Source organism: Colletotrichum siamense (genome assembly GCF_013390195.1).
Source record: "Colletotrichum siamense strain Cg363 chromosome Unknown KSG_Cg363_contig07, whole genome shotgun sequence".
Classification (NCBI taxonomy): domain Eukaryota; kingdom Fungi; phylum Ascomycota; class Sordariomycetes; order Glomerellales; family Glomerellaceae; genus Colletotrichum; species Colletotrichum siamense.
Genome location: NW_023501020.1, coordinates 2,703,082 through 2,724,970, shown reverse-complemented (window position 1 = coordinate 2,724,970; position 21,889 = coordinate 2,703,082). Strand labels below are relative to the sequence as shown.

The 21,889-nt window shown below is 56.7% G+C and overlaps 8 protein-coding genes across 8 annotated transcripts; 4 read left to right on the top strand and 4 right to left on the bottom strand.

Annotated features, from left to right (window-relative positions):
• Positions 1–2,241: 2,241 nt before the first annotated feature.
• Positions 2,242–2,829, top strand: CGCS363_v011047 (uncharacterized protein; the record flags this gene model as incomplete). Its single annotated transcript, XM_036642896.1, has 2 exons — positions 2,242–2,337; positions 2,395–2,829. The coding sequence occupies 2 exons, from the start codon at positions 2,242–2,244 to the stop codon at positions 2,827–2,829; spliced, it is 531 nt and encodes a 176-aa protein (XP_036491655.1).
• Positions 2,830–3,207: 378 nt separating this feature from the next.
• CGCS363_v011046 (uncharacterized protein) lies at positions 3,208–4,027 on the bottom strand (the record flags this gene model as incomplete). The annotated part of the gene is made up of 2 exons (XM_036642895.1): positions 3,208–3,803; positions 3,865–4,027. 2 exons carry the CDS (start codon positions 4,025–4,027, stop codon positions 3,208–3,210), a joined length of 759 nt encoding a protein of 252 aa, XP_036491654.1.
• A 1,129-nt stretch (positions 4,028–5,156) lies between these two features.
• On the top strand, positions 5,157–8,220 carry ala1 (Alanine--tRNA ligase; the record flags this gene model as incomplete). Its single annotated transcript, XM_036642894.1, has 3 exons — positions 5,157–5,235; positions 5,380–7,991; positions 8,044–8,220. The coding sequence occupies 3 exons, from the start codon at positions 5,157–5,159 to the stop codon at positions 8,218–8,220; spliced, it is 2,868 nt and encodes a 955-aa protein (XP_036491930.1).
• Positions 8,221–8,490: 270 nt separating this feature from the next.
• On the bottom strand, positions 8,491–10,206 carry CGCS363_v011044 (Protein arginine methyltransferase NDUFAF7-like protein; the record flags this gene model as incomplete). Its single annotated transcript, XM_036642893.1, has 2 exons — positions 8,491–8,700; positions 8,758–10,206. The coding sequence occupies 2 exons, from the start codon at positions 10,204–10,206 to the stop codon at positions 8,491–8,493; spliced, it is 1,659 nt and encodes a 552-aa protein (XP_036491929.1).
• Positions 10,207–10,562: 356 nt separating this feature from the next.
• Positions 10,563–11,927, top strand: cys-12 (Cysteine synthase 2; the record flags this gene model as incomplete). Its single annotated transcript, XM_036642892.1, has 1 exon — positions 10,563–11,927. One exon carries the CDS (start codon positions 10,563–10,565, stop codon positions 11,925–11,927), a length of 1,365 nt encoding a protein of 454 aa, XP_036491652.1.
• Positions 11,928–12,270: 343 nt separating this feature from the next.
• tfs1 (Transcription elongation factor S-II) lies at positions 12,271–13,354 on the bottom strand (the record flags this gene model as incomplete). The annotated part of the gene is made up of 3 exons (XM_036642891.1): positions 12,271–12,279; positions 12,339–13,091; positions 13,214–13,354. 3 exons carry the CDS (start codon positions 13,352–13,354, stop codon positions 12,271–12,273), a joined length of 903 nt encoding a protein of 300 aa, XP_036491923.1.
• An 865-nt stretch (positions 13,355–14,219) lies between these two features.
• Positions 14,220–15,989, top strand: CGCS363_v011041 (uncharacterized protein; the record flags this gene model as incomplete). Its single annotated transcript, XM_036642890.1, has 1 exon — positions 14,220–15,989. The coding sequence occupies one exon, from the start codon at positions 14,220–14,222 to the stop codon at positions 15,987–15,989; it is 1,770 nt and encodes a 589-aa protein (XP_036491919.1).
• Positions 15,990–16,753: 764 nt separating this feature from the next.
• On the bottom strand, positions 16,754–18,929 carry CGCS363_v011040 (putative RING finger membrane protein; the record flags this gene model as incomplete). Its single annotated transcript, XM_036642889.1, has 4 exons — positions 16,754–16,794; positions 16,849–18,520; positions 18,577–18,655; positions 18,925–18,929. The coding sequence occupies 4 exons, from the start codon at positions 18,927–18,929 to the stop codon at positions 16,754–16,756; spliced, it is 1,797 nt and encodes a 598-aa protein (XP_036491648.1).
• Positions 18,930–21,889: the final 2,960 nt, after the last annotated feature.

Below are 21,889 nucleotides of genomic sequence, written 5' to 3'. Positions count from 1 at the left end.
CCTTCCGTGACGTTCCCGCGCTCGGAGCAGCCCGACGTTTAGCTCTAACTCGAGATCCTTCCCGAAGATTTTACGTTGGTAGAAGGGAGGTGGCTATCTCGACTTTGTTTGTTCCATCTCGAAGATGGGATTGGTTGGGCAGATGCTACAGTTACGGCAGAAAGGGCCCGAGATCAAACCACCAAGTGAACCGCGGAATCGGTCGAGGTGGATTGACTTTTTCAAGCATAACGCGGGCAACGGGGTCTGTTGCTAATTAGCTCCGGCAGAACAGCCCTACGTCGTCGAAGTGGAGGGGCGCGGAAAACGAGATGAAAAGGAAAGTGCGCACAACTCTATTCTTTCCACCTTTCCGCCTGTGCCTGTGTATGTGTCTGTGCCTGTGCTTTGCGGCAAGCGGTTAGGTATGGTGCTGCTGCTGCTGCTGCTCGTCGACTGGTGCTGCGGGCCCTCCCCCCTCTCGCCTTGAAGAGGAGAAGGCTTGGACGAGCAGGTTAATCATGCCAGGGTCTCCCGGATCTGCTACGTGCCTTACTTCAATCAAGCTTCGCCTTACGCTCGTCTAAGCCTTATCTTGCTCATCAGGGTCATGCGGCTGGCTACTGGTGGTATGCACCAGCCTGGGCCATATGAGAATCGGGAACTCGGGTTCTACGCAGTAAGAGACCACCTTAGCGCTGGGTTGCTGATTACATGCAGACACACGTCCCCTTCGTTCTCGCCTCCTCTCTGCGTCTCTGAACCATGCCCAGCTGATGATGGCACCGTGGCTGACGCAGCCGATGATCCGATCTTCCTGTCCATTCGGTATGCATCAGCGGTGGTCAGTGTGTTATTAAGACCACAGGAGGCCTGTTAATGTCTCCGGTTCTGGCGGCCGGTGGTTATTACTCAGTGCCCGGTTCGGCGTGGGCGATGAGGGGGAATATCGCGAGTGAGGCCATAATCAGCGACTCAGCGAGGGGCAGAGAGGGTTTCCGCATCGTCTTCGCTCCGAGGAGGGAATGCTACGGTATGTGACGGTATGTGACGGCATCTACAACAAAGCTGCCGACCAATGACTCTCATCTGGATCCATTAGAAAATGAGAGGGTTAAAGGTGCGATTAGAGCTAAACACCAGTGGGTTTCCAAGCGTGGTGGGCCTGTTCGTGGGGTATTAGGCCGTCTTGTCGAGTATACGCATCCGCCTCCCGGTGGTGTTTCTGGCGTGATTTGGGGTCGACTGGCTGGCTGCTGGCCGCGGGCAGCGACCAACACGGCTGAACGGCTTCGAACTTCGCAACGTCGGGCGCAGAGTGTATCGTGTTTGCCCTGTTGTCGCCTGTCCGCTGGGCGATGGTCGACAGCGACCGTCTTGTGGTCTCTGTTGCTGCCTCTAAGCCTCGCCAGGTCGTCGGACCCGAGAGGGATGAAACGGTTCTGGTGCATCAGCGCTGCCGCAGATCAGGCACGTACCGGTCGGTCATCGTCACGCCTAGCACCCGCTCCCCGACAAGCTTCGCCAGAACGGCAGGTTGGCGGCTCGTAGGGGAGATCTCTGCCCCACCTTTCCTGTCGGACAGGCCAATGAAAGACCGGTTTCCGAGAGGTAGCCAACCCGGAAACACCAAAATCAACATCCAACCACCCCTTTCCCCACAGAATACCTGCCTTTACTATGGAGCACACTCAGTACCGTAGTAGAGAAATGAAGAGAGTTAACCATGCGATGGAGCAAAACCCAAAAAAAAAGTTGGCCGACCGCAGCGCGCCCGCCTGGGCGAGCACCACCTCTGCACCCGCACACCAACCCCATGTCCGAGAGCAAGAAGAGACGGGGGTTGTTTTGTATGGGTGGCTGGTTTGCTCGGTTCCAGGCCCTGCCTGTTCCCTTCCTCGCCCGTCAAATAAGGTCCTCGACTCTCTTTCGCGTTCGTCTTTTTTAGTTTTCCTGCTTGATTCAAATAAATCACCTCCCGCATCAACTGAATTCTTGGCGCTAGTCTTGAACACTACTTTGACTTCCCACGAACCAAACATCGTCCCCTCCCCAATCCGACTTTGTTGGTTCCCGTCCGGCGTAGTTGATCTGCGGCCCACTCCCATCACATCGACAACAAGCGTCTACAAGCCACGCTCGACGACAGCGAAGTAGCGGGATCGTTGACTGGCTTGGCGAAGGGAAGGATTGGAAAGGAGGAATAAGGGCGACGATCGCTACTTTTTATAACACACTTCACACATCACGAGCGCCTACGCTATGTTGGACGCTCGTCAAACCGTCGTCAACGCCAACGACTTGCCTCCCGGTTGGGTCATCCAGAATGGTCGTGCTATTCCGTGGTGGTACAGCAGGGTAAGTTCATCGAAACGCCCTTCATCGCCGAGACAACTTGTCTAACATACATTACAGACAGGCGTTATCGTCAAGTGGTCCGTCTTCCTAGGCCTCACAACGCTCTTTGCCGCGTTCCTCATCATCGGCTACATGCACGGCAAGAGGCGACTCAAGAAGGGTCTCCTCCCTCTCGGCTACCACCGCTGGCTATTCAGCAGAGCCCAGCTCGCCCGCGTCGACAGCCGCTACGCCTGGCCGCAGGCGACGTACAACAACTACCGCCCCGAGTACTACCAGCAGCAGCAGGGCTACTACGGGATGCAGGGCATGCCGCCCCCGACGTACGACCCCAACGCCGCGAGGCCGCCCATGTACGCTCCCCCCGACGGAGGCTCCAAGGTCGACCCGTCGCAGGAGTATGGCATCACCCCGCCCCCGGGCCCGCCTCCCCCGCCCGCCGCCATGCCGGCCAACCACACTGGCCAGTCGTATCCTTACAGGGCGCAGTGATTCGGTGTTTCGAAAGGAAAGCGTGTATGGCGAAGCGTCGGGGAAGCGGAAGAAGAAGAAGCATTTGCTGGTTCAAGATGAGATGATGAAGACGGCGAGCAGAATCATGATGAAAGACTACTTTGTATTTTCTCACGCACTCAGAGGCTGGATGTCCAGTGCGATTGCGAGGCTGAACGTCTCGATATGATGACTATAACTGTTGTAAATCGTACAAAGCAGTAACCATGACAATAAGATCTAAAAATGATACCAAAAAAACGCCTCGCTGGCCCGGCTACTCGTGCCGAATTGAATGCCCCGCCTTACAGCCGTGGATATCGTTATATGTATATATACGTAGGTACTCAAATGTTTACTTGCCTGAAAAGGTGCTTGCTAGTCCATGTCCATGGCATCGGGGTCGTATTCTACAGGTGCCGAAGCCTGAGGGGCGGATACGAATTCGGCGGGCGGGGGAGGAATGTGTTGTTGGGGAATAAACGGTGGGGGCATCTGCACCGGTTCGCCTTTGCCCTCACGTTCGAGACGCTGTCTCTCACGCATGCGGGCACGAGACTCGACGATGGCCTTGCGGACGCTGTCTTGCTCTTGGGGGATGGTCAACGACGTGGGCTCGTTGTAGAGGACCATCTGCATGCCAGCGAGTTGGCCTTCGTCGTTGGCGAGGATATGAGGGGGAATGCGAGTGGCGCGCAGGTGCTTCTCAATATCCGGCAGGAAGACCAGTTTGCCCTCTTCGGGTTCGCTCTCAGACGAAGACAGCTCGTCGTCAATATCGTAGATGTAGACCTTGTACTTTGAGTCGTCAAGCTGCATCACCTCATCATCTGCAGGGGGTTTGCGGTCACGGCGGCGGCGACCACTATGCGGTGTGCTTGACGGTGTTGCTGACGGAATGACGTCTGGGGATGCATTTGATGCGGAGGCGATGGGATTCTCCACGGGAACGTAGAGCTTCTGGCCATTCTTCTCTGCATGGGAGTCAGCAATGCATGTTGAAACAGAACTCAATAAGAGGGAAGTGTGGCTTACCCAAATTCAACAGACTGAGTCTCTTGGACAACCGCTCATTGTCCTGAGACTCGGCCTTCCTCTTGCGCCTCAACTGCCTCGTCTGTTGATGTTGGTGCTGATCCGCCTCCAGGGCGTGGGCATCCAGGGCGTGGGAGGGCGATTGGGCCCCGTGCAACAGCATGTTAGGGGCGGCTGCTTCTAGAGCCCGGGTCTCGCTGGAACTTTTTCTTCCCGCCTCGCCAACTTCCTAACCCCGTTCAAAACTCGAACCGCAACTGCCGACCCGGGACGACGACAACGAACCAGAGTCGACGAGAATGCTCAATTAAACGCAGAGCTCGAGGCCGACCACTAGGATCGCAGCACGGAGAGACACAACGAAAAACGCAGCGTGGGACGACGGACGCCGCAATCGGGTGCGCGCGGAGGTGTGAAGAGGAATACGCTGACCGCTGAGCTGGTTTTCCCGAAAGGTGGGTTGGTGTGGAAAAGGGAATATCCCGTCGCAAAGCGTAAGCTCGAGTGAGTTCAGGTCGACGGGCGGAAGACCAGGGCCAAAGAGAGGCGATAAGAAACCCGACACCGGCGAAGGTTCAAGGCGGATATACGTCCGGCTGGGCCTGGATTCCGACAAGGCGTTTCTCTGCTGAAAGGAGCTCGGTCGCTTGTGGCTACAGCTGAAGGGTCGTTGTTCGTTCTCGAGAGGAGCTGGAGTGAGGAAAAGAGGAGACAATCGACGGTTGCGTCGGGATCGCAATTCGCTGGTGGCCTTTTGTGGTATTTGAGGGGGAATGACCAAAGCTGCTGTGCTCGTGCTAGGGGCGCGTTCGCTGGCGCGGAGCTGCAGCCATGGGGGACAGCTGGGGAGGAGCAGGAGCTCTGGCGCTTTTGTACCGCATTTGACTCATTCGACTTCTTGTAGAAGTTTCTACAAAAGCGCCGAAGCAACCCCCTCGTCAACTACCGCCCTGCACCACCACCCGCTCCCGCACCAGCAGCAGCCCAGTGTCCCGCTATCGCTGCCGTCGCTGCCCCTCCTACCCCAAGTCCGAGGCAATGCACCAAGCCCAGCATCAGCACCAGCTGCAGCACTAACAAGCTCGTCCCGCAACAAGAGTCACGCCCGCCGCGCCGGCGACCCTGATATTTCGCCTTCTCCCACCACTCCCTCCACCACCGCCAATCTTCGCAAGAGAACGCCGGTCAGATTCCAGACGAACACCGTCACGCCTCCGTCTGGACTAATCGCATCGAGGGTTTTCCCCTGGCAGAGGCGCTTTTCTTCTTCCCCGACTTCCTCTACTGCAATCATGGCTGAGCAGCAGTGGCCCGGCGCCGTCGTGCGCAAGACTTTCTTCGACTTCTTCGAGAAGAGGGGCCACACCATTGGTACGATATCACCACACTCCCACCAACAAGACCATGATGCTGCATCGCGCACATGTCTGCGCTGATCATGGAATGCCTCTTCTTCCGTTGCATCCTTGTGATTGTACAAGTTCAATCAGCTAACCTCCGCCGTTATCGCTGCAGTGCCCTCCTCCTCCGTCGTCCCTCACAATGACCCCACCTTGCTCTTCACCAATGCGGGCATGAACCAATTCAAGCCCATCTTCCTCGGAACGATCTCCAAGGCCGATCCCATGTACACTCTGAAGCGTGCGGCCGACTCTCAGAAGTGCATTCGCGCCGGCGGCAAGCACAACGACCTTGACGATGTCGGCAAGGACAGCTACCACCACACTTTCTTCGAGATGTTGGGCAACTGGTCTTTTGGCGACTACTTCAAGAAGGAGGCAATTGAGATGTCCTGGGAGCTTCTCACCAAGGTCTACGGACTCGACCCTGCTCGTCTATACGTCACCTACTTTGAGGGCAACCCCGCCATGGGTCTTGAGCCGGATCTGGAGGCGAAGAACCTGTGGCTGTCTGTCGGTGTCCCCGAAGATCACATCCTGCCCGGTAACATGAAGGACAACTTCTGGGAGATGGGCGACCAGGGCCCTTGCGGTCCTTGCAGTGAGATTCACTACGACAAGATTGGCGGCCGCAACGCTGCGAGCTTGGTCAACATGGACGACCCTATGGTTGTGGAAGTCTGGAACAACGTTTTCATCCAGTTTGACCGCCAGGCCGACAAGAGTTTGAAGTCCCTCCCCGCTAAGCACGTCGACACTGGTATGGGCTTCGAGCGTCTCGTCTCTGCTCTCCAGAACACCGTCTCCAACTACGCCACCGACATCTTCACCCCCCTGTTCAAGAGGATAGAGGAGGTTACTGGTGCTAGGCCATACACCGACAAGTACGGCGCTGACGACACTGACGGCATTGACACTGCTTACCGTGTCATTGCCGACCACATTCGACTGCTTACCTTCTCCATGTCTGACGGTGCTGTTCCCAACAACGATGGCCGTGGATACGTCGTCCGCAGAGTCCTCCGCCGTGGTGTCAGATATGCCCGCAAGTACTTCAACGCCGAGATTGGCTCCTTCTTCTCCAAGATCCTCCCTGCGCTCGTTGAGCAGATGGGTGAGCAGTTCCCCGAGATCGTCAAGAAGCAGCAGGACATCAAGGAGATTCTCGACGAGGAAGAGGAGGCCTTCGCCCGTACTCTGGACCGTGGCGAGGCTCAGTTCGAGAAGTATGCCAAGGAAGCCCTCAAGAAGGGCGAGAAGAAGCTCTCCGGTGCTGTCGTATGGAGGTTGTACGACACTTTCGGTTTCCCTGTTGATCTGACCAAGCTCATGGCTGAGGAGCGTCAGCTCGAGATTGACGAGGACGAGGTGAAGGAGGCCCAGGAGAAGGCCCGTGAGGCTAGCAAGGTCGTCAAGAGCGCTGTTCAGACTTTCGCCAAGCTCAACGTCCACCAGATTGCTGAGCTCGAGAAGGAGCTCAACGTCGCGAGGACAGACGATGAGGCAAAGTTCGGCAAGGGCGATGCCAAGAGCAAGGTGCAGGTCATCTACGATGGCAAGGGTTTCGTCAAGTCCACCAAGGACCTCGCTGAGAAGACTCCATTGGGTCTGCTTCTCGACAAGACGAACTTCTATGCCGAGTCCGGTGGCCAGGTTGCGGACACTGGCCGCATCGTCATTGACGACGTTGCCGAGTTCAAGGTTCTTGACGTTCAAAACTTTGGAGGGTACATCGTCCACAACGGCTACCTTGAGTACGGCGCTCTGTCCTCTGGCGATGAGGTTATCTGCGAGTACGATGAGCTGAGGAGATCTCCTATCCGCAACAACCACACCGGTACTCACGTTCTGAACCACTCCTTGCGTGAGGTGCTCGGCGACGATATCAACCAGAAGGGATCTTTGGTCGACAACGAGAAACTGCGTTTCGACTTCTCCCACAAGACTGGAGTGACGATCCCCGAGCTCAAGAAGATTGAGGAGTTCTCCAACACCTACATCAAGCAAAACGGCAAAGTCTACGCCAAGGAGGTCGACCTCGACCTTGCCCGCGGCATCGAGGGTGTCCGTGCTGTCTTCGGCGAGACCTACCCCAACCCTGTCCGCGTCGTCTCTGTTGGTGTCGACGTTGACACCATGCTCGCAAACCCCAAGAACCCAGAGTGGCGTAAGTACAGCGTGGAGTTCTGCGGTGGAACCCACGTCGAATCCACCGGTCTCATTAAGGACCTCGTCATTGTCGAGGAGAGCGGTATCGCCAAGGGTATCCGCCGTATCATCGCCTACACTGGCGACGCTGCTCACCAGGTCCAGCGCGAAGCTGTTGAGTTCTCCAAGAAGCTGGACGCCCTTGAGGCCCTGCCCTTCGGCCCCGGAAAGGAGCAGGAGATCAAGACCACGCAGCACGCCCTGAACCAGCTGACCATCTCCACCCTCACCAAGGAAGACATCAAGAAGCGCTTTGAGAAGATCGTCAAGGCCGTCACGGATGAGCAGAAGAAGCGTCAGAAGGCTGAGGCCAAGACTGCCCTGGACACTGTTGTTGGCCACTTTGATAAGAACAAGGACTCTAAGTGGTTCGTTGGCCAGCTCCCCATTTCCGCCAACGCCAAGGCTATTGGTGAAGTTGTCAAGCACTTCCAATCCAAGGACAAGGAGCGCTCTGTCTACCTGTTTGGCGGTAGCAAGGACGAGGGCGCAGTCGCCCACGGTGTCTACGTTGGAACGGTAAGTTGACCATATGCTTCTTCTATGAGCACCAGGCTAATTCACGTAACAGCACCTTTCATCCCAAGGTGTGACTGCTGAGCAATGGGCTACCCAGGTCAGCGGAATTATTGGAGGCAAGTCCGGCGGTAAGGAGCCCGTTCGCCAGGGACAGGGTACCAACGCCGAGAACATTGATGAGGCTGTTGCCACCGCTGAGAAGTGGCTCAAGGAGAAGCTCAACATCTGAGCGTGATGAAAATATTCCCGCTGCATGCCGTGGGCGCATGTCGGCAACCAATTCACTTTTGTTCAGGAACTAGATGGGTAAGGCATATGGGTGGAAAGGTTATGTTGTGAACCCGTCAGGGCACACAGGAGTAGTTTGAAGAGATATCAAAAGCAGTTCCTCTCACACACGTTTACGGCATCAAGATGAAAAAGGTTGAATGTGCCATGGCAGAAAGAGATTCCACGACCCACGGGGTATATGTCCTTTTTCTCTATACAAGGTCGTTGTTTATACAGTGACCAGAACACTGGCGTTCTGGTAGTAGCTCAGAAGGGGGTTCTCCCCGCTGCGCGTTTGGGTGTCTTCGAGGAACGCCCAGCGCTTCATGAAGTCGCCATGCGACATGAGTCTCGTGAGCTTACCCGTGATGGCCTGGTACACGGTCTCCATGACATGGAAGTCTGTGGGGAACATGATGTCAAAGTAGCCCTGGTGCACCTGCGGTTGGTTAGCATAGTCCCAGCCACCATGAGCGCTCTCGTTGTCAAAGCTTACCAAAGGCGTCATGACGGGCACCGTCTTCCGCTCGTAACGAGTCTGGACCACAGGCGCGTTGAGACCCGGAATGGCGTCCGGGAGAGAATGGAAATCACTCGTCACGAGACGATGCGCCGGGAAGTACTTCTCCAGCACGTCGAAGAATTGCATCAGCCTGGTGGGCACGTACTCCGCCTCTGAGAGGTTGGGCATCAGAGGCATGCGGGACTTTAGATTGCGCAGAAGACGGTTCGCTGGGTACGGTGTCGGGTACCGGCCGCCCGTGGCGGCGTCGCGCACGCGGAGGAAGCGGGCGAGGACGGGGTCAAGGTCTGGGGAGTAGAACTCGTAAAAGTCGTTGTCGCCGTCGACCAGGACGGAGCCCTGCAGCGGCTCCTCGGTCGCCAGGTCGTACCGCACGCAGTCGTGGGAGAAGTTGTCAAAGACCTCCATGGCTACGAAGAAGCACGGCGAGGGGACCCTCTCGGACCACGAGAAGATGGACTTGTTGATGATCTCCACCTTTGAAGCGTGGCCCCTCGAGTCGGCGGTGGACAGCAGGTGGTGCTTCTGCAGCGACGCCAGGGCCGGCGAGATCTCGATGATGCGGTACTGCGTGCGGGCGTACACCTGCGGGTCGAGGTCGCGGATGTAGTCGAGGATGTTGAGCATCAGCGTGCCGCGGCCGGCGCCCATCTCGTAGATGATGAGATCGTGGTAGGGGTACGTCGTCAGGCGGTAGTTGGACACGAGGTACCGCGCGATGGCCTCGCCGTAGTATGGCCGGAACAGCTCCGTGGGGGTGTGCCACAGCGGGCGGGCGTCGTTGACCCCCTCGCGCTCGTCGAGGTCGTCCTCGAACTCGGTGTACCTCCTGCCCAGCTCGCGGTAGAACTGCGGCTCGTCCTTGAAGGCGGGGAAGTCGAAGGGCTGGCCGGGGGAGAAGATGACGGCTTGTTTGGAGAAGTAGCCGTACGCCGGGTTGTACAGGCTGTCCTCGATGAAGTCGCGGGTGAGCATCTTGACCTTGCGCGGGCGGGTGGAGCGGGCGGCCAGTTCGGCGGAGGTCAGGGTCGGATACGTATCGAATTCTTCGGTGCGGTCGCTGGGGAAGAGGGATGTGCGCTGCTGCCATTTGGACTCGTTTGTCCGCTCGCCTCTAGGTTGGGACGTCTTGACGGCGTAATGCCGCCGTTGCTGTTGTGGTTGTGCTGCGGCGGCGGCATTCTGGGTGTTGTGACGGAGGGTCGGCAGAGAGCCGGCGGCGGCGGCGGTGGTGCATTGCCTGCGGGATTGACATGCCGGGCGGCGGAAGAGCTCGCGGAAGAGGCGGGTGACGAGAGGAGAGTCCATCCCGTAGGCGGAGGGAGATTTGCGGCGGTGAGACGGGCGTTTCCAGCTCGCGGGCCGTAGGAAGAGGTCAACAAACTGCCCAAAATCGCAAATCGTCGGCTCCTCATTTGGCATGGGGGGGTTCAGTGTTCGGGACATGGCCCGAGCTCCTTGGTGGACGGGGCAGCTGTTAATCCGCCGATGGTGTGTGGCAGGCTTCAGCCAGGGCACCAGCTCTGAGTCGCCTGGAACTGCAGATTGAGGCTGAGAGCAGGGGTCCAATAGAGCTTAAATGACATCACATTTTAGCGGGCTGGTCCCCTGTAGTGGGAGATGGTCAAAATTCATGCGCACGCGACCGCCTGTTTGTTTTTTTGACAAGTGACTCGCCAGCTCCGAGACCGCAACAACACACATCTCGAAAGAGAGAGAGAGAACACAAGAAAGGTTGTTGCGGCAGACAATGGAGCAAGACACATGACACAGACAACATGTCTCTAACCAACCATCCAAAAGCCTACGGCTCTGCCGCTCTGGCGCTCGCCTTTTCGGCCGGCATACTCGTCACGTTGGGCTTCAAGGACTTTTACCCGGACCTCGAGCGCCGCTACCAGCGCCGCCGCACACGAAGGAGGGAAACCGGCGGCTCTTCTACGGATCCCTCCAGACGAAGCAGTGCTTTTTGGGGACCGCCGGTGCAGCTGGAGGACCATGAATCGGGATCGGATGCGGACGCCGCGGCGCTCGGCGCATGGAACCCGCCCCTCATCGCCGAGGGCGTCGCGGGGGCCATCGGGAACACGCCACTCATCAAAATCCGGTCTTTAAGTGAGGCCACGGGACGCACGATCCTCGCCAAGGCCGAATTTCTCAATGCCGCGGGAAACACGCCCAAGGACCGTGTCGCGTTGTCCATGATCGAGGCCGGGGAGGCTTCCGGCCTGCTTGTGCCTGGGCGCGGGGACACCATCTACGAAGGAACAGTCGGCAGTACGGGTATCTCGCTGGCGACGCTCGCACGCTCAAAGGGATACCGCGCGCACATCTGCATGCCCAACGACATGGCCATGGAAAAGGTCGACCTGCTCCGCCACCTCGGCGCGACGGTCGAGCGCGTGCCGCCCGCCCCCATCGCATCGCCTGAACACTTTGTCAACCTCGCCCGCCGGCGCGCGGCCGAGCACGCCGCCAAGGCAGGCGATGGCAGCGTCGGATTCTTCGCGGACCAGTTCGAGAGCCCTCACAACTTTGCCGCGCACCTCGCCACCACGGGACCAGAGATCGTGTACCAGACCGGCGGCAGGCTCGATGCCTTCGTGGCCGGCGCGGGGACGGGAGGCACCATTGCGGGCGTCGCCAAGTACCTGAAGGAAGAAGCCAAGGTGCCGGGGCTGCAGGTTATTCTGGCGGATCCCCAGGGCAGCGGGCTCTACAACAAGATCCGCCACGGCGTTATGTACTCCAACACGGAGAAGGAGGGCACGCGGCGCAGGCAGCAGGTTGACACGATTGTGGAGGGCATTGGAATCAACCGCATCACGGAGAACTTCGAGGCTGGACGGGAGTTGGTTGACGACGCGATTAAGATCACGGATGAGCAAGCGTGTCGCATGGCGCGGTGGTTGGTGGAGAACGACGGCATCTTCGTCGGCAGTAGCAGCGCTGTCAACTGTGCCGCGGCGTGCGTTGCGGCTTCGCGGTTGCCCGAGGGGAGCCAGATCGTCACCATCCTCTGCGACTCGGGCACCAGGCATCTCAGCAAGTTTTGGAAGCATGTGGCGGAAATGGGTCTAGAGCAGGACGAACACTCGGCTGATTTGTTCTCCGCTCTCAAGATCGATCCCGCAAAGAAATGAAGAATGTGTATATGATCAATGCCAATGAGACGACGACTCGATGATTCTTAGTAGTCTTAAGATGAATCTATCGAAACCCTCCTCTAGAGTGCAAATCCCCTCGATATGAGCACACCGTAAGAAGCAAGAATGATTGCCCAAGCTTTTGTTTCCGGGGCGTAAGAACGGCTTAAAGCAATGAAAAAGGAGGCCACATTTCCTCATCCCCAACTCCGAACCAACCGAACCGCACTTTCCGAGTGCCAAATGCAAGACCGCCCGTGCTCAGTAACGGGGTATACGCGAAAACACGCCGTCAAGTGGATAAAAAAGAATCGAAACCTCCGCAGCTACGGTTACCGGCTTAAGAAAACTGGAGGCACTGTTAGTCGGTGTCCGCACGAAACATAACAGCCACGGAATAAGGCTTACCTTCCAGCGGTTACCGCAGACAGTGCATTCACAGAAGGTGGTCATAGGCTCATCAGCACTGCGCGTCTGCGCTTGACTGTAGCTGACCTTCTTCTGCTTGCACTTGCCGCAAGTCAGAGCATCACTGATACTCTTCTCCGCCATGGGAACCTGCGCCTTCTTCATGTTCTCCTCTTGGAGCAAGTTCTCCTTCTTGCGCTGCTCCGCAGACTTGAGCTCCTCCTGCGTCATCGCGACGAAGCGATCGGGAGTGATCTTGCCCTCCATAACATTCACACCAAGCTCCTTGTTGGTCTTGACCTTGAGGTTGGAGAACAGAGATCTGACCTTCTCCTTGTAAGGAGCGCCGACACCCTTGAAGTGGGAGAAGGCGGCAGCCTCGACAGCGACAGCCTTAGCGAGGACGTCAGCGACAGATGCTGTGGAGCGGTAGGCGAGGCCGTTGTAAAGGAGCTCGATGCAGGCGTCGCGAACGCTGTCGCCAGTGCGCTTGGTGTCGGCGCCATCTTCCTTGGCACGGCGGTTCTCGGCGTTGCCCTTGAAGGGCTCCTTGGAGCTGCCGGAGGACGAGGGCTTCGGGGCGCTCGCGGTCGTGGGGGAGGGCGCGGCAGGGGAAGATTGCTTCTTGAGCTTGCCCTGCTTCTCCGCCTCGACGAGCTTCTTCCACTTGTGAACCAACTCGGTCGCAGCGCGGGCGATATCCTTGTTCGAGTTCGACCGAAGCTTGCCGACGAAGACACCAGCGCGGGTGGCCTGGACGATTGTTAATTCCTTCCCAAGCGACAAATACTTGCTTTCATCTTATCGCGAAATGATATGAGAGAGAAAAAAATCGGATGGGCGATTTTTTTTAAAAAAATTTGATGATGACGTACTCGAAGCATCTCCTCGGTAGGAGCGGCCTCCTTCTTGAGGCGCTCAAGAAGAGCCAAGGCCGAAGAAGGCGGATCGTTGGCCTGAACGGTCTTGTTGAGCTGCTTGATGCTCGACTCAAGCTCGCGCTGATCCATCGTCATGGTGGGCGAGTGTGCGCGCGTTTGTTTCGGGTGGATTGGGGTGTTTGTTGATGGTATGCGCGCAACAGGCTGGTGGGTTTATGGAAAGCGAGGTTTTGGAAGGTGAGGCTAGGTTCCTGACCTCAAAAAGACGTTTGGCATCAATCGCGCCGGAGGCTAAGTGGGGCAGCTAGGTGGTGAGGTCGTGTGCAACGTTCCCCGGATTCGGCTCTATGTTTCACCGGACAGGTGGTGGTCGGACTTTGGGGAGGATGTGTTGCCGCGCGGGGTGATGCACCATCTGTTATCGCCTGGTCCATGTGACCTGACCAGGGGAAGCGAAGCTTTATCATTGTCGAGTCACGCTGCCACATGGTCCCTGCTGCTGCCAATACAGCGGATTCAGTGGAGGAAGCTACCCACTCAAAGCTACCTTGCCCCCAAACAACAGCTGCCATGCAAGGGGCGCCTGCTGGATCCTATGACGCCAGACCGGGACGTCTGTTGTGAATGTCTGTGAACTTCATCTTTACATCTCATTGTTATAGATCGTCCTTTGTCTGCCTATTTTGCCCAGAACCGTTGTCGCAACCCCTGTTATTAGCTCCCGTCTGATGACTCACTAGCAAGTCTCCAGAACAATCATATTCTCTCTTCCCAACTACATATATACCGAGGCGGTCGCATTTCGCGAACTTTGTATCTATCTCGCCACTGGACGCGGTCAACGCGTTTCCAGGGCATATACGCTCAGCGCTTTCTTGAACGACGGGCCGGGTCGCCCATGGACATCGTTACTCTTGCCAATACTATATATACACATTATTTCTTAGGCTAAGGCCTGTCTCTCATCCCTCAAGTCCTATCAACCTTATCTGCGAACGCGATGCCTTCGCGACGCGAGCAGGAGCTTCCCGTGGAGAGCTCATGGCGCCTGATCGAAGGCGGCGAAAACGACAGCTTCGACACGTCTATACTCAACGATCTCGAAGACGACGATGGTTTTCAATCAACTGACCCGTCCCAACTTCCTTCGCAGTCTTTCAGCTTCGGCGCTTCTCAAGAGTCGCATCACAGCGTTCAGGACTTTATGAATAAGGCGGATGATGAACGGGTAATCCTCCGCTCTCCGTTCCAACCTACCGTTCGCCACGACACCAGCCGGACACCGGATCCTGAGTTTTACATGCCCTCCGTCCACATGAGTGCCGGCTCAGGCACCAGTCCCCGAAACAGCAGCGGCCGGTCCTCGAGGACCATCCGTCCCGGCGACGATTCCTACCAGCTACATGACGTGCGCCGTCGTGCGATCCGGCAAGCGAGTGGTGGAAGTCCTGTCAAATCTCGACGTGGGGATCCGAGAAGGGGCCGTGGTCACTACGAAGACCCAGTTGGGCAGCCGCGGCCGGTTTCCGAGAGACTATCTGAGAGCCTCCCGAATGCCCTCTTCAACATATTGGCCTGGGTGTTCAACATTATCGGTATGGCTCTTGGGTACGTCCAAAAGCCATTGGCTCTGTGTCTGGCAGTATGGCTCTTCTTCGGCGCATCCATGGTGCTTCAAAACATGGTGACGAAGTCAATATCAACATCTCTCTCCCCGCTTTGCCGCATCCCGGGAGCTGCATATCTAGATCTCCCGTTCTGCCCTTCCCCCGGGCCACTTAACGGCAAGACGCAAGATGCCGAGTCCGCAAACGTCGAGTTTGACGACCTCATGAACGTCCAGTCGCAGTTCGAGCAGGTCCTAGAACGCAGCGCCGATGGCGTCTCTCTGCCCATGGAGATGAAGCGCTCTGAATCGTCAATACGCGACCTTCGCACCATGGTGCGATACTCGGAACTCCCGCAGCGAGAAGAGCTCGTGCACGAGTTCAACGAGTACGTTGATACGGCGCGCCTGACGGCTGCCGACCTGCAAAAGTTCAACGTCCATGTTGGATCTGCCGTGGACTCGGTAATATCCATCAACCGCTGGACATCCCGATACCTGGATACACTGTCTACCGCGGAAAACGCCGACGTCTCTCTCGTATCCCAATGGACGAACTGGCTCTTTTACCCATTTACTCCAACTGTGACGCCCTTCTCGGAGCGTACGCTGTTGGATAAGTATATCGAACACACGGCTCTTGTGTCAGACCGCATTGCCGGACTCATAGTCGAAGCGCAGGGTGTCCTCCTACTCCTCTCAAAAGCCGAGGAGAGCCTGAACCAGATCTACGAGGTTGTCACGCGGTCCTCGAACTCGGTCAAGTCTCGCAGGGACGAGGTTCTCTGGACTATCTGGACACTCGTCGGCGCCAACAACAAACGCCTCCACAACCTCAACTCGCAGCTTTCACTGCTCCGCCAGGTAGACCGCCAGCGTCTCACGGCCGTGGCGCAGATCTCGGCCCTCATCGTCGACCTCGAGAAGATCCAGGCTGGCCTGGGCGACCTCCGCGATCGCGTCGCCGCCCCCGAGCTCGTCCGCGACTCGCCCGCCGCCATCCCCCTGACGGTGCACATCGAGACGATTGATCGCGGCGTCGAGCGGCTGGAGGAGGCCAGGCAACGCATCCGCGCCGCCGAAAACGACCGCATCAGGGAGGCGCTGGCGAGGGGCGGCACAAAAGAAGACGACAAACTCATTGAAGGTCGCACTCGCTCATGATGAGGAGGTCGAATTTGAGGTGCCGGAGAAGAGCGTTGCCAAGAGAAAGCCAAGAAGGGCCAAGGAAAAGCCAAGACATGACAAGGTGAAAGTTTAGGATATAGTTTCCTCCGCGCGAGTAAACGTGTTTTTGAGACGAGCGGGCGTTCGGATAGAAGCGAGCAAAGTACATTGGATGAGGGACGGCATTGCTTTAGATTCGGATGAAACAACAATAGCAACGATACCATGACTGTAGTCGTGTCTTTTCACCAAGCAATAGATGGAACTCTTTTTTTGGTCTTGGAAGTTTAAATCGGTAATCTTTCATTCAGGATGCGACTCGCTCGTTTGAGCCGTGTGCCCTGTTGTTCCCTTACTCGCCGTGCAGCTGGCGGCATTCATCACTAAATACTAAACTTTTAATATCACGCATGGCATCCGTCGACCCCGCCGTTGATGCATGTCCGTTCCCTGTAGGGTATATCCAGTCCAAAGATGAGGAGGCCTTCTTGAGAAACCCCTTCGAGAAAAAAATCCGTCCCAAAATTGTAAAACGCTGAAAGGCTGTGCCGAGCCTGCCGAGTCTAATCGTCGTCGTGAGAAATGAATCAGTCTCCTCGTCACCCAGAGTGGTGGGGCAGCCGCCGGGGAGACTGTCGTTAGTCTGTATCGTGTTTCGTCATGTTCCCTTTAAAAGACACTGAAGCAGTCCTGTCTGCCTGACCAATAAAACGCCTGTGCACCATGCAACCCCGAGTTTTGAAATGCTTCGAAAGTGCGGGTCATGAAAACCCTGGAAAGACCTTGACGACGTAGCGCTTCCCTTGAGTAATAGTTAGCAAAGATCATTCAATTCGATATATTGGCAGGCGCTTACATATTGGGTTGCGCCCGTCGGGGTCGTCGAGCGGCGTACCCGCCAATGCCCGCATCCGAGCCCGTGCCAAGGCGGAGGGACTCTTACGTCCTTCCGGCTTTGAATGGGTCTGTTTGGTGTCGTCCGAACCGGGCATATGGAGGCGCAGGCCACCCGACTTCCGACGTTTGCCTCGAAGACCGTGATGTGCTGCCGGTGAAGCTTGAGGCGGTCGTGATATGGGTTGAGCAGGCTCCTGACCGCCTGACTGACTTGAAGGTCGATCTGAATCTTCCTGCTCTTCTTGTGTCGGCTCTAGGGTTGACCTGCGCGGGTCTTCCGTCTCTGCCGGTGCAGGGGCACGTGCGGTTGCTGACTCTTGTGCTGTTTTCGGGGACCTGGAGGTTGTGACGGGCGTCATCGGCGTTTCCTTCGGGGATGATGCCGCTTTGTCCGTGCCGAACAGCCGTCTGCCCCAACTTTTGCCTTTGACCTCCTCTTCCTCGTCATCTGACTCGACGACGATAACCCTCTCTCTCAGCCGTCTAACGGCCCGCTCTCGACGGACCATTCCATTGGTAATCTTGGGGCAATAGTTGCGTGGTAACATGTTCCTCTTGCAAATCGGGCACAAGGAGCTGTTCAAACTCAAAAACTCGTCAATGCACTCCGGATGGAAAATATGCCCGCATGGCAATTCTCGAATGATGGATTCGCGATCCACGTAGTTTTCGAGGCAAATGTGGCACTGAGGCTGGAAGTTGGTAGCAACGGTGCTGGTGGCGCTATTCACGCTGGATCTGCGGGCTCTTGATTTCGGTGCGGCGGACTCAGAAACGGTACGCTGGCTTCGTGGAGATCGGACAGACTTTGGGGGTCTCGTCGTTGCCGGGCTGCTGACCATTTCCGGCTGAAAGCTGTACGTAAATAGCGGGAAACCTTTGACATGGTTGATCGGCACCGTGATTCGTTTGATACCCATAGCCTCCAGGTCGACCTCTCCACTCAACACTCTCCTTCGTAGTGATATCCTTCGTCTTCTTTGCACTAGATGCATCGTAAGTGATAAACATGCAATGATGAATATGACGACTCCGACGACCGTAAGGATCCACGTCCACATAGCGGGCACACTATCTCGGTCCTTTACAGTCAACTCGGTCCATATGCGTACATAATCGTTGTCGTGGGGGTCATATATGTCCTGGATCTGGTCTCCGTACGGTATTGACGATAGATTTCCAGAGTATAGACTGAGTTGGCGCATCATCTTGTTGCCTTGGGCGCCGGGAACGGCGAAGATTGGGAAGCGGTTCTGGGTCCGCCATGCGTCGTTGTCGTCGAGATCCCATATTGGCGAATCGGCGCCCTGGGGTTCTCTCGTTGAATTGTTTGGCCTGTAAAAAATGAAGGCACGGATCGGATCGAGTCGCGCAGAGGCGAGATACGCCAGAGTACAGGTGGCGTTGAACCATGGTGCTAGGGCGATGAGGTTGTAGTTTGTGGGAGGTAAAGCTGCCTGGGTGGTTGCGTTTCGGGGGATGATGTCGTACTGCTGCTGGTAACATGGATTCGCGACAGCGAGATCGGGGACGTAGAGAAGGCCTCTGATGATGCCATCTTCGGTATCGGAGTTGGTCGAACTCAAAGTGGTGAGGTTCTCGACGATTGTGTCTTGGTATGCTATGTTACTCTGCGCATTCGGTTAGGGGAGAACATCAGTAGACAAGCGACGATGAGGTGACGTACCGAGAGTGATGTGATATTTCTAATAATCGTCGAGGGGACGGTGTTTGCACCTGACCAGACAGGATTACTGAATAGCAGACTGCATCATGGTCAATAATGATCCCGTGGACTACGAGGTTAAGAGCCGTGGCGGGGGTAGGCCAGTTTTGATGGGGGTGGGCAGACGTCGCGTCTGCCCACTGAGGCGCTGTTGGGTATCGTGACGCTGAAATACATGCTATGGTGTGACGACTGGACACAAAGCCTCGACGCTGAACAGGAGGGAAACATGCAAAATTGACAGCGACCAAGGGAAGCGACGTTAAAGAAAGGAAGACGGATTTTGAAGAAAATTGCTGAGACATACACGACATTTCGAATCTGTTCGAGAGCTGTGAGACGTCAGTGGATGATGCCAAGACCGGGGGACTTTGGCACCTCTTGGCCGCGAAAAGGGAGACAACACCAGGCGATTTGGCAGCTGCAGAGAGCGAGTCACAAGGCGTGGCTTCTCGAGCGACACATCGCCGTATAAGGGAGAATATTTTTTTGACTTACACATGCTTTCCTCACATGTTAAACTAGGAGGTTGAGGGCATTGAAACCATCAACCTCGCAGAAGAACGGTTGTTTGGCGGCTGCTCTGGCAGGATGGAAGTGAGAATGAGAGAGGCAGGCTAGGCAGGTGAGAGGGAAACAGCAGGCGATGAGGGTGAGAGGCCCGGGAAATTGTCGTGTTCAGGACTCGGGCTGCTCTTGGGATCCAAGGTCGGTCGAGGCGGAATAGAATTCGAGAGGTTGCGGATTGCTGACTGGAGCCTCAAGATCAACGCCTCGAGGGCAGGAGCCGTGTCGGAGCGCGTGGAATTGGGAGTGGTCGAGCAAAGCGAGAGAAGTCGGGAAGAGCTGAGAAAGGGACGAGTGAGGATGAGAGCTGGGGCCCGGCGCGATTTTCAATGCCAAGCGGGGTTCGACAGGTCGTTCCCAGTGCGCTGCAGGAGCACACTGCACATTGATCAAGTCGAGGGTGTGGTGGGCGTGCGTGGGTGCCCGTGGTTTGGTAGGTAGTTACGGTATGGGGGTGGGTGGTGGATGGAGGATGACTGACAGCGACAGGCGCAGGAGCGGGAGCGGGAGCAGGAGCAGGCAAGTCAAGGCAAGGACGGGCAGGGAAGAGCAAGCAAGCAGCCCAGAGTGCGGGTTAGAGAAGCAAAACAGCAAAGGCAATTGATTACAGACGATGAGAGAGAGGGCGTCGGTAGCAGTAGTAATATCTCTCAGCAACGTAACGAACTGACCGTAAGGCCCCTTGGGCAGGCCGGACAGGCACTAGGGACAAGGTCGGAGGAGGTACATGAGATTCTGCGCAACACGGGCTGTACACTGAAGTACCTCGCCAAACATTGGCTTAGGCATTTGTCAATTGTAGGTCAGTCGGCAGGTACGAATACCTACGGTACGGTGCGGTACGGATACAGGTATTCGTAGGAGGACAGGAGCAGGGGGGGCGAGCGAAAGGACAGGACAGGCGCACCGCACCGCACCACCCACACAGCCTCCCTTCCTTGCCTTGTCCTCGTCGTTGACCTCCATACCAAGGCAGCCAGTCTGGTCTTTTTGTTTTGTCGTCCTTCCATGTCATCGTTCCCGTTCATGCCGCTTCGTTGATTTTTGGATGCATTTCCATGTCCAGGTCTCGTCGGCCATCTCTCTCAACATGTTTCTCCGACAGCATGCAGCTTAATCTTCATTCCTGCGGGCATCTTGCGCGGCTCGTTACATCCGCATCTCCCTCAGTCTGGTTCCTGACTCTCGCACTCTCCACTGACACACCGAGTACCTGCTGTTACCAGGAACGGATAGGCAGGTCCACCTGTGGACGCTGAGCACTGGACAGTGGACTGGGTCACGGCTGGGTGCTGCGCAGAAGGGGAGGTACGAGAGTGTGAGTGCGAGTGTGCGAAGGTACGACTGAGAAGATGGTGGGTGGGGTCCGATGGAGCCGTGAGAGTTCTCCGGTAGCCAGTGAGAAGCCGCTCATCCGCGTCGACGCAGGTAGCGGAGTTAAGGCCCCCATGCTGCGTACGCCCAGTGTGGCACCCGACTGACCGTCTCCGCTAACAGAGGATACTCGTACCCCGTCCGCGTATTGTGTGCCGGGCAAGGAGCAGCCCAGCAGCCCGTAGAAAAAGAAGCGCGATGCTGCTGCAGGCTGCAGACTCAGAGCCGACCAACCGACATTTGAATGCCAGCGGCAGCCACGGCACACGGGCGGCACCACCAGAAACCAACACTCCAACCACCAAAACGGCAGCGGCACGCCCTAAACCTCCCTAAAACCTCGACCCAACCCTCCGTTCTCGTCTGCCAAACAGCCACTGAACTTGCCGCTCTTGCCGTTGTTGTTTGTCTCGACATGCACAACCCCTCCAACAAAGCTTTCCACTGAGGTGTACCTCATGCCCGCTCATCTCCCTCGCTGCTTGCTGGCTGCCTCATCATGCACTCGCCCGACAGCCGACGCCCGGCGAATCGGACGTCAATGGAACTTCGCTCTCGTCGCTAAGCTTTTTGTTGCCTCGAAGCTTGTCTGTCTGATCTTTCTGCTAAATCGAACTGCCCCGTCTCCCGTCGCCCCGGTCCTCTCCTCTTCCTGGTCGTTACATCCAAAAACATTGCTACACAGAGATCTCTCGGGTCACCCAGGCCGGCTCCGAGGTCTTGCCCAATAGACGTCACCTTCTGGCCGTCGCCAACGACCAAGCTGAGGTGAAAAAAGAAACGGCTTCTCCGTCTTTGTCTCTCGTTCCCTACCTACCTACGTGCCTACCTCCCGTGTGCCGCAAATACCTGCCTGCCCCAAGGTCTCGCCAATCCCGCTAAACAAGCAGGTCATTTGGTGCGGAAGAGGGAACCTCCTCAGTGTCTTAGCGCGGAGGAAAAGACCCTACCTTAGCCTCATCACCTCGAGGCACGTCGCTGGGTCCGGATACGGGCACCAACAGTCCCCGGTCTTCTCGCACTACCTAGCCAAACCACTTGCCTACCGTCAATAACTACAAAGTACTCTGTACTGAGGTAGGTAGGTAGGTAGGTAGAACACCTCAGTCAGGACCGCCTCCAGCTCAGTCTGCAGATCTCTGGAGAATGTCTGCCTCCCGCTCTCCTCTCTCTCGGTCTCAAAACCCTCCCTCAATGAGAATTTAACTTTCTGTCTCATCAAGGACCCGGTCCTCCCAGACGGCAACTTGTGCCGACTGTTCCAGACTCGACATGCACCGACTGATGTCTAGTGACAGTTAGACGATGTCCGACCGGTTCTCTCGGCATTCTC